This window comes from Candoia aspera, chromosome 2 (genome assembly GCF_035149785.1).
Source record: "Candoia aspera isolate rCanAsp1 chromosome 2, rCanAsp1.hap2, whole genome shotgun sequence".
NCBI classification, from domain to species: Eukaryota; Metazoa; Chordata; class Lepidosauria; order Squamata; family Boidae; genus Candoia; species Candoia aspera.
This window is the reverse complement of record NC_086154.1, coordinates 66,728,373-66,739,671: the sequence shown is the minus strand read 5'-3', so window position 1 is coordinate 66,739,671 and position 11,299 is coordinate 66,728,373. Positions and strand designations below refer to the sequence as shown.

Genomic DNA, 11,299 nt, shown 5'->3' with positions numbered 1-11,299 from the left:
GCATCTGGTTTAGTAATCTCTGCTCTGGCTGACAGCACCTTTCCAAGGGATGAAACATGCAGAGGAGAATTATATCCCTTCTCTTCAACTTGGACACATTGGGGAATATTCAGTCGGGCAATGGTGGGCAACTTTTGTGGCTCCAAGATCCACAATGGACCACATTAAAAAAAAAAAAAATCAGATTGTAAAGGAGTATAACTCAAAGCCTGTGTCCTGATTTGTGTGAAAATTCTCACTGTTCATTCACACTTGCCAGTCTGGTTTTCCTGCCAACCTCGTGTCATTCAACTAAAATAAACTCTCAAGCCTTTTTTTTAGCAATGGGTGGGAAGACTTGGGAGTTCCTGAACAGAATTCCAGTTTTGGGGACAGGGTCAGATCAGACTATTCCAAAGTGAACTAGATCAACTGGGTCATTTATAGAGTTCTGAATCCAGTACTCCATGCAGATGTCCATCTAATCCAAATTAAAATCTTCCCCATCCTGCATGTTGCAACTCTGTTTCCTCCTGGCTCATATGATTAAAAAAAGAAAAAGAAAAACTTAAACTGCAACAATGCATTTTATACATGCTCTAGTTTCCTCTCTGAGGTGGCTATATCTCTGACATCTTTCTCCATTCCATTGATCCAAAATACTGTATATCCAAAGTTACAAAATGTAATTGCAGAAAAACCCTGGTTTCCATTGCTTGGTGGTTAATACCTCAGTGGCCTCTAAAATGCACTGCATATTTACTTTGGATATCCACAGCAGGATCTCTGCAAAAATTATGACGTATGTTCAGGTCTTTTACTGTCCATATTCACACTAAAATATTCTTTGATGATAACAGACTTCATTAGACAGGGACAAAATGAGAAGAAACAGGTTTGCGCTTACTGTGCTGTGGCATCTGAATGCATGACTGAGATCTGGAGATCATAGACTCATAGAATGTAATAGTTAGAAGGTACCCTGGTGATCATCTAGTCCAGCTCCTTGCCTTGTACAGGAATCACCTGCTACAGCATTTCTGTAGATGACCATCCAGGCTCTCTTTAAACACCTGCAGTGAGAGAGAGCCCACCATCTCCCAAGGCAGCTTATTCTAGTGTTGAACAGCTTTTACCCTTAAGGAACTTTTCCTGATGTCCAGTTGAAAGCTTCTTCTTTGTAATTTAAGCCCATTGTCCTGTCTTTTGGAATAACTCTGAACAAATCTCTTCTGCATGATAGTCCTTCAGATAAAAGAAAATAGCTATCATGACTTCCTTCTTTAGACTAAACATATCCAATACCCACTGCTCACAAATCCACAGAGCCAGATTGTAGTTATAAGGATCCTCTTCTTCCTGCTTTCTGAAGATAGGAAATCGGGAATTTTTTTTGTCTGAGTCATTCTGTCAGCTGATAAGGAGACTTGTAGAAAATGTTGGGTAGAGGTGTAAAACAAAGATATCCTAAAGTGGTTCCCTGAAGCTGCTATCAGGCCTAGCCTAGCTCCCGAATGTTGGAGGTGCTGGTCAAGACACACCAATTACCATTTGGGTCTCTGACCTTAGTGCTGAGCAGCCTCCCTCTGCACCTCAAGTGTTAGGGATGTGTCTCATAGCAGATCACTGTAGTATAGCTGCTGTTGGGTAAGTATCCATCCTCAAATGGAGAATGTGAGGTAGAGGACAGTTTATGTGCAACATTGCACTATATCATGAGTATATATTCTTTAGTAGACTCCATCCAGAAAGTGGTGGTGATATATTACTGTAAAAAAAAAAAGGATAAAATAATATCTGGTGAATATCCACAGGTGTAAATGAAGCTCCTCAATATTGGGGTTCAATAAAAATGTTTTGCTGAAATATATTTCATTTGCAATAAACATGCAGAATTTAAGTTGAAAAAAGAAAAAAGGAGACTCTTGTTGCCTTCCTGACAGAGTGCACTGTTTTCTCTAGTTGTTATTTCCGTCCTAGGGAAGGAGGGTAGAACAACACAGATGGCTGACATTCCCCCTTGCTTTTTATTATCACATGCCAAGGGATAACTTCAACTAGCTTGTGCAAGGTTACGGAATATCCTGGTCCTGAAAGTCTGTCAAGATTTTGCAAAGCAAAGCAAAACAAAACAAAAAAAGTATGAAATAAAATCTGGTGAATATCCACAGGTGAAAATGAGGCTCCTCAGTTGTATGATGAACAGACATGCTATAACATAGTCCCATGAGAAAAAAAGTGGGCTGGCTTTACTTTGAGGAGATATCAACATGGGAAGACGGTGAGGACCAGCAGGCGTATGCCAACTTTTTAGTAAAACGTTTAGCTGTCATTCAGTCTTAATGGCTGCCTGGGCTGTAAAAAGAAGGCCAAGACAGTGAGATATACATTCATAAACAGACACACACACAAAGTTTAATTACCATTTGCTCCGGCAAGTTATGTTTCGATGGGGAAATTTGACATTATGGGAAGCTGTGGTTTTGGTTTGCAATATTTCGCCTCCTTTCAACGTATGGAACACAGGAAACACCTGATCACTCGCTTTTTAGGAACTATGTGACAACAGTTAACAGTTAAAACATGGTTTAAGCCCAGGACATGTCAGGTTATAGAGCGAAGAATCACGCTGAGACAAGAAGCTGAAGCTCTAGTGTTTATTGTTCTACTCTCCTAGACAGGATCCCCTAAACTGAAAGGCACTAGCAAACTCTACCAGAAAAACCCCAGAAACATAAGGCAGGTCTTTTCTGATCTTCTTGGCTGGAAACCCAAGAGATTCCAAACCGGGCGTGTGCTCTTCCCCCTGGAGACGGCCCCCCTCTTCCTCACGAGCACTGTCCATAACAGGACAGGAAGAAAAGAAACTTGATCGAGCTCTGCCTTAACACTCTGGAGTATAAGCACCTCATGACCACCCAGCCACAAGGGGGCACAACCGTGTAGGTAGAGAATTAAGTGGCACTGACTCTTCAGCATTTCATGGCCTACTGGAAAAGAAAAACCAAAGAAAAAAGAAAAAAAAGAGGTGCTTGGAAAAGATAAGTATTTGATTTCTAGTTTCTCCCTTTTATACTCTCACCGACTTGCACTATTTGTAAACACTTAGAACCCCTAGAAACCATACTGTAAGCTTTATGTTTGTCTTTTTGTGTCATGTATTGTATATATGGAAAGCATTCTGGCTTCAGTGGGGTTAAGCTTCTGTGGTGGGTTGGACAGTCTTCCCTTCCCAGCATGGCAGCCAGACTGTCCGAGTTCTTGGCGTCCAATGTCAGGAGGACGGTATGCAAAAGGACTGTCAGATTAGAGCCTGGCAGCCGGACTGCCTTGATTGGTAACCAACTTGTAATTATTGTCTCTTACCAAAATCCATAAATATACACCATTAGCAATACATAGCAAATGTATGTACCCTGTTTTGTATCCATGAAGTTGTTGTGCATTTTAAATTATAATAATAAAGCTGGTAGTGGTTAAGACACCAGGCTAGAAACCGGGAGACCCTGAGTTCTAATTCTGCCTTAGACACAAAGCCAGCTGAGTGACCTTGGGCCAGTCACTCTCTCTGAGCCCTAGGAAGGAGGCAAGGGCAAACCGCTTCTAAAAAAAACCTTGCTATGAAAACTGCAGGGATTGGTTGAGGCAGTTGCCAGGAGTTAATGTGACTTGAAGGCGCATGCACGCGCACACACAGACACACAAACAGACAAAGTATGCCGATACATTGGTTCCAAAAGAAGCCGCATGGGGAGGTAATGCTTTGCTTTGTTTATTGATAGGTCAAACTAAGACATTTAATGGAGCAATGCAGCAGAAGCAGAGGGAAGGACAGATGCTTTTGTGGGGATGAAATGAGCAAGGCATAAAGATTGTGGGTTATTCTTTAGGAAATGTTCCTTGGTCTTCTGCATTTGCAGATTTCAACATTCTCCCAAGTGTTTCAGCCGAAGTGTTTTACTGCTGGAACTGTTGGGGAAAGAAAGTCAAGAAGTAAACAGGAGAACCACAGGGGTGCATCCACCATCCTGGCCCAGCCAACCAAAAGACTGTAATAGTGAGCAAGGTTCCTTGGGATCTCCTGAAACTGGTAAGTTGGAAGCTGTGCTCCCCTCTCCCCCTAAAATTACTAAAATATTCTCCTTGACACCACTATACAGTTTATCTTGGAAGAGACAATGCTTTCTGATTGATTATTTATAGCCAACATGAACAAACAATTTTTTTTAAAAGTAGAAACCCAGAGCTGCCTATACAAATGGTTTCTTCTCCAGCTGCACAGAGTGAACTGTGTACTTACAAATAGGCAGTGCAGAAATAACATCTGTTTATGTAAGTTCTGCCATCAGAGCCACAGTGGGGGTCTTTCTGGTCATTGCACCTTGCGTGTTCGTACGGCTGACAATATTTCTATGGGAAAAAGCAAAAGATTCGTTTCACAGGGCTACCCTGCCCTTCTTTTAAAGAAGGCAGGGTCAAACTACTATCATAATCTGAACATCTAATTTGTGACAGACTGATTATTTTTATCCTGCCAAACTCTAATTGCTTCTTCAGTAGGACAAGACAGCAGAATCTCAGGTCGTTCTCTCTTGTTCCCAAAATGGCCATCCCTTATTAGTGATGCTGGAGAATGGATCTTGTGTTTTTATGAATTGTATTTTATAAACTTTATATTCCATCCATCCATCCATCCATTTTTTTTGGATGGATGGATGGATGGATAATCTTTATATTGCTGTTCATATAAAAAAATCATAAAAATGAGCTCTTTATCTTATTCTGTTTATTTATGGTTCATATCTTTCCCCAAATGATTTTTGCATTCTAATATTTAGGCAGTACAGTATATAATTAATAGAGAATTAAATTCTAAATAACCTTTCCCCGCTATCATGAATCATCACTCCTGGTTGCTCAGGGGGCTTCATTTAATAATAATAAGCTGGTGCTCACCTCAATATCAGTTACTTGGGCAGCAATATCTGGGAAAAAAAATACAAGACGTAAATGTTTGAAACAAGTCCATATTATCTCATTTTTTTAAAAAATACTTTATTTGTGTGTGTGTTTGTACCCTATCCCTCAATCTCCACCTTCTAATAGAAAATAATTGACTAGCTGAAAGAAAATGAACAAATCAGTACAAATTCAATAATAAGTGACAGTAGTAATAGTGGTGCTAGGGTGTCAAAAAAGAGATCCTAAACAGAACTAAGTAGAAGCCACGGTTGTTGATTTCCTTAGAAACTATGCTTACATTACACATGAAAGTTCCACTTTATTTCCACTACAGGTAGAACTCGCTTACCGACTGCCTTGTTCAGCGCCTGTTCAAAGTTACGATGGTGCTGAAAAATAACTACAACCAATGCCCGTATTTACAACCTTTGCAGCATGCCTCAGTCACATGATCACCACTACAGTCAGTACACATTGTCTTGTGCCTGATCTATTGTTTTTCCCTTTTCCCCCTTGCAGAGTGGAGAGATTGGACAGGAAGGGTTTACACAAGAGTAAGAGTAAGGAATGTGATGGTTCTGGCTGGGAGCCGTGAGCACACTCAGTAAACAGCCGGTGTATTCCCCATTACTTAATCTCTTGTAATCCCTTCCTCTGCAATCTTTCCACTCTGCAAGAGGGGGAGGAGAGTAAAAAGAAGGGTCAGGCAGAGGAAACAAACAAACAAATCTTTATTACCGTCAAAGACCAGCATAAGGAGGGTGGGGTGCAGTCAGTTAATAGTATAAAAGGGACATTAAAGTCTAATATAAGAAGCTAAAGCACAAAAGTATATTAGAATCTGATATAAAAAGCTAAAACACAGAAATAAAAAACACATTAAAATCTAATATAAAAAGCTAAAATACAGAAATCTAGGGGGGAAAGGAAAAGGGAAAGGGAAAAAAAGGAAATCTAGAGGGAGGGGTAGGAGCATTAGATGGGTGTGGGGGAGCATAAAGGTTAGTATATCTGTAAATACAATACTCTAGTATATTAAAATAAATGCTAGTTTATGACACTGGTCATCATCTGGCGAATTTTAAGCGCTGCTGTGCAGAACCTGGCAACATTGTATGTTGTAGCAGTGTTGGTATCTGACAGCAACAGGGAGGTGTAAAATAGTCCTGAGCGCCCTGGGTATTTATACAATAATGGTAAAATGAGTCTAGTACAAATGCCTCTATAGTACAGGCACTGGAGGAGCACATGCTCTGTTGTTTCTGTGTGACCAGAGTCTCAGGGGCACTGTCTCTCCGGGTGAGGAATCTTCCTGTATCGGCCTTCAAGGACAGCTGAGGGGAGGGCATGACATCGTGCCAGAGCAAAGGCCCTTTGATGGTCGGGTACCTCAAGTTCAGTTAGGTGTGTCATAGGGGAGGCAGAATACCTGCTGGATTTACTGGCAATAAAGGTTGGGGACCTGACTAAATCCAGTTTGTGCTCTGTGTCTGCTACACGCTGTTTAATGAGTGCTTTGGCCTGATCCTATCCCATGCTGAGTAGTAGACCTGGAGAGAAGCCCAGGGATGAGATTTTAGTTGCCACTGACTGTTTCCATGTGGACTGAAAGTCATCCCTCATAGTTAATGGGGCAAGGCCAAGGGGAAAAAGGGACAATCTGAGCCAATAGCTTAGTATGACCACCCACACCCTAGCCTCCACTTTCCTGAGGACTGTCTCTAGTCTCAGGGTGGCATTAGAGACACATTTTGGGACTTGAAGGGCCAATCTTAGAAATTTGGATTGCACAAGTTTCAATGGTGCAAAATTGGAGAAAGGGCCAAGCTGGGCACCATGCAGAAGTTGTGCTATTGGCTTGGCTTCAAATAATTTGAGTGCTGCAGGTATATAGTGGCCACTTCTTGACTTGAGGTATTTAAGAATGGCAGGTGAGCTCCTTTGTGCAATTTCAGCAATGTGGTCCCCATGGGCTTTTCTATGACTGGCCAAATGAAGGACTACTTCCAGATATTTGAAACATGAGAACTGCTCAATTTTATGGCCATCTGTACTCCAGGAGTGGCTCTTGGGCCTTTTGGCAAATGCCGTGATTTTAGTTTTCTGACAATTGAGTTCTAGCTGGCCTTCCTTGCAATACTGTTCTTAGTGCTCTCAGTGCTATTTTAAGGCCAATAGGTGTTCTTGAAAGTACCCTCACTTGTTTAAGCAATTTCTCTGCCTGCGAGGGGGGAAGGGGGAGGAAAAAAACAAGCAATCTCTGTAGGCAGTCAATCCTGTGCCTGCCCCATTTCCCTCACCCTCTCGCAGAGCAGAAAGATTGGAGAGGAAGGGATTACAAGAGAGTAAGCAGGCACACAATGGAGAATACACCAGACCGTTTGCCTAGTACACTGCCAGTGCCACCACATTCCTTTCAATGTGTATTCCCCATTGTCTCTCTGCTTACTCTCTTGTAATCCCTTCCTGTCCAATGAACGAAAAGACAAACATTATTTCCCTTCCTTCTAATTATCCTGGCACTGGAGGGAGCACTCCAAAGGGTGGGGAGTGTGGAAAAGGAAAGTACAGCTACGGTCAAGTGATGTTGCACTTAACAACAGCTTTGCTTAATGATAGAACTGCCGGTCCCAATTGTGTTTGTTAACGAGGACTACCTGTATTCGGAAGGCTGAGTACTTGTGTGTGGAATCCTCAAATTCTGGCATACGCTGAACACCAAAAATAAAATATGAACTTATGTGATCTCTCACTTGCCTAACAGTAAATTGGAAGTAATGAATAAAACCATTGTGATCAATAAATATATATTTTGACAAATATGAGTTAACCCATAATCCAAATGATGAGTTGCCTGGCAAATGTCCCTCAGGGTTCTCTTCCTTGCTATGCCTGATCAGTTTTAAGAAAAGTTGTGCCTGCCCTCTAAGCTGCTTAGACCTCCCAGGAGCTGCAAGTCCCAGTCTGAAAACCGCTGGTGTAGAGGATCTTCTAGTGAGATAGTCAAATCTGCATCAATGGCCTCCTGCTTTCATTTGCATCTTGTATGGATACCTCTGAGCATGAATCGTTTCCCACAGAAGCAGTCTTGAGGAAGTCTATGGCCCTTTGTTTAGATGGTACATCTAATGGGGTATGGGTCCTCCAAGCAAATCTCCCAAAATGGAAAAGTTGGAGTAGGAAACACAACTCACCAGAATACAAGAAGAACAGCATCAGACCAAGCAGCAGAAAGCCTCCTTGCTTCATGATTGTGTCAGTGAGTCTGTTTGAAGTAGGTCTCTTTGGAGCAGCAGATGCTGAAAGTTAAGTTGCAAAGCTCTCCCAGGTCTTATATATTCAACGCTCTGCTCCTTGGTGATGTAATCTTTCCATCTCACATGCAACCATGCGTGAAAGTGTCATATTGCTGAAGTATGTGGGAAGCTGCACCAATTTAAATACTTCTCTCTAGGCAAATCATCCAGGACTCCAACTCTTCCTTTTCCTCTACATAGCTCCCTCACCTCCCCCGGCCACTGCTGTATTGATATTGGGTTTAACAAATGAAAGAGCATTCTCATGTAACCAGTTTCTAGTAAGGACAAGCATGTGGACAAGGTGTTGGCTTAGATAATGCTGCAAAATATCTCTGAATGATTTCTGAGCTGCTCTTGACAAAGAAGCTGTGGCATGAAAGTTGGGGCTCTCGGTCTTTGAGTCTGCAAAACCTCATTGGAGACCCCTTCACTCGTTCTACTGGGGAAGCTATTAGGGAGTGGGTTGGATGGTACCCCAAGGGGACCCCGATCTACAATGAGGTCCCAAGTAATAATTGTTACCATTCACAAGGTCTCAAAGCAAGAACATGGAAATTAATGGCAATATCACACTGAAGAATAATTGCTGTAACATCTGATGTCCAAGTCTTTTGGTGAGGAACGCCTCTCGATCCAAATTTCTGTTCACTTATCTGGAACATGACCCTATTGATTCCATTGGAACTGGATGAGTGTTTGGAGGTATTCAGAACATCATAAAAGGTCAGTGTGGCATATTACAATAACAAGGATAATAATAATGTATTAAATGCGTATGCTGCCTGACTCCCAGTGACTCCCGGTGGCAATCTTCATATGTGAGGATATCAACCCTGATGGTGGATGCTTGACATATAGGTTAGTCCTTCTAATACAGGCCACAGTGCTGGTGTTCTGTGTCTCCATTGAATCTAGCATGTTCGCTTTGGGAGACAGCAGACTGTCACCTGTATCTCAACTTTCCACTCTTTCCCCCAGAACCACTGCAACAATCCAGACTCCACTGGTTAGAAGAAGAACTCTTTGTGGCTGAGAAGGGGATTGCATCCCAGCTTCATGAGGGCAGGAGGGGGTAAACCAGGAACCCATTTATTAAAAAAGCAGGAGGAATTTGTTGAGACCTGCTCATTCGTTCTAATGGGGAAGCTATTAGGGAGTGGGGTAGATGGTACCCCAAGGGGACCCCAATCTACAATGAGGTCCCAAGTAATAATCATCACCATTCACAAGGCATCTATGCAGTTTTCTATTAAGATTCTTAATCCTGCCTCTGTAGAGATTGGTTATTTTCTTGAACGTATCCCAAATATTTGGTTTTGTTCAAATATGAAGCATAACTTTATCTTTACACTCTGAGAATTAGTCAAATAAAAAACAAGTATGGCACAAACAAGTTTCATTCAAGATGCTTGCTTACTAGTGTGATTTCTGGAAAACATACTTAAATCCATGGTACTTTTGCATAGTATTACATTACTATTAATTACATTTTCAAAAGCTGTAGCTAAAAGGGAGATGTGAACATGTAAATAAGAGAAGAAAAGCTGTATGTTGAATAACTGTTCCTTGGAGAACAGGAAAGAGAGGCGTTGACTTACAAGAACATGGAAATGAATGGCAACATCACACTGAATAGCAATTGCCGTTAGCAACTGAAGTGACAGCATTAAAAGCTGATGTCCAAGTCTTTTGGTGTTCCTCACCTCTTGATTGAAATTTCTGTTCACTTATCTTGAACAGGACCCTGTCGATTCCACTGGAACTGGACGGATTGGTTTCCCTGTTCTGGCATAGGGAGCAGGTGGAACACAGCCTTGCCATTCAGTTCCAGGAAGCCTGTATGCAAAAGCACCTTACAATTGAAGCCTCCAGGTGGACTGTTCTCCAAATCCTCCCAGAAGACTAGTGAACTCTTTTGCAATGCTCAATGAAGACATCTCGTGCAATTAACTAAACCTCCTCCAAAACTATGTTAACTCAGCGTGTGCCAATTACAGTCCTTGGATGATTCCCAGCACAGCACTTTCAGCTGTTCTGTAACTGTGCTGTTGAAAGTTCAGCCCCACTAGTTTGGCCCTTTGGGAGGAAGGTTGGGAGTTTTAACAAGGGGAAGGGGCCCTCCCAGTTGCTTCCAAGTTACAGCTCCAGTTGTAATTGTCTCCACCCCCCCCCCCCCCATGGAGAAGCTAGTCCTAGAATTGCAGATGCATCCCTTCTCTGTGTCGCCATTTTAAGCCAGAGCTCTTCAGTGGCCCTCTAGAAGCAGGACCGCTCCCTTGTGATCCCCCAACCCTTTATGAGATGCCTCTCAGATGACAAAAACGATCAGGCCACGTTGCTTTCTCTTTGCTTCCCACACTCTTAGGAAAGAGCATTTCCATTTGCTACCTTTCAATAGGGAGGGAGAGGGAGACCAGACGCTGGCAAAGAATCAAGTGTTCCCTTGCAGGGGGCACTTTGGCATGAAGAAGTTCCCCATGCAGAGTGTATAATTATTTTTTGCATAATCCCTGCAGACGCCCAGATGCAGATTGCAAAACTGCCCAATGACTTCAGGAACTGAGAGTAGGAACAAAGAAGCAACTAGGTCGCATTCTTACGTTCCTGCTCACTGTTCTCATTAGCTGAAAATCAAAGGAGGCACCGCTGATAAGAACGGCATGGAAACTTTCTAACTCCCTTAGAGAATGCTGAAACTAAAATGATGAAACTTAAGCTTCTCCTGAAGTCTTCCCCACCAGTTTAGTTTTTCTCACAACAGTCTTCTTGCCTCCAGCTGCAATACTTTGTTTTTTAAACAAGGAAGCAGAACTTGTCAGTGGCAACACAGAACCACAGAGGGAAAGCAATATTTGGCAGTGTTCTTTAGTTTAGGTACTTATTGATTGATTTAATTTTTATCCTGCCTTCATTATTTTTGTGCAGGTATCATGCATAGAATCACATGAGAGTTGACTGGATGGATATGAAGACTCGTGGATTCGTCTGGTTTCTGGTGGGTGCTCAGGGATTTCCCTGGTGAGCTTGTGGATAAGCCTGATTTTACAGTGGTATAAGGT

At 42.2% G+C, this 11,299-nt stretch overlaps 1 protein-coding gene across 1 annotated transcript; it reads right to left on the bottom strand.

Moving 5' to 3' along the window:
- Positions 1 to 3,778: 3,778 nt before the first annotated feature.
- Positions 3,779 to 8,213, bottom strand: LOC134492274 (ovomucoid-like). Its single transcript, XM_063296453.1, has 4 exons — positions 8,136 to 8,213; positions 4,936 to 4,964; positions 4,280 to 4,389; positions 3,779 to 3,948 (listed from the first exon to the last, which is right to left on the bottom strand). The coding sequence occupies exons 1-4, from the start codon at positions 8,188 to 8,190 to the stop codon at positions 3,903 to 3,905; spliced, it is 240 nt and encodes a 79-aa protein (XP_063152523.1). The 5' UTR covers positions 8,191 to 8,213; the 3' UTR covers positions 3,779 to 3,902.
- Positions 8,214 to 11,299: the final 3,086 nt, after the last annotated feature.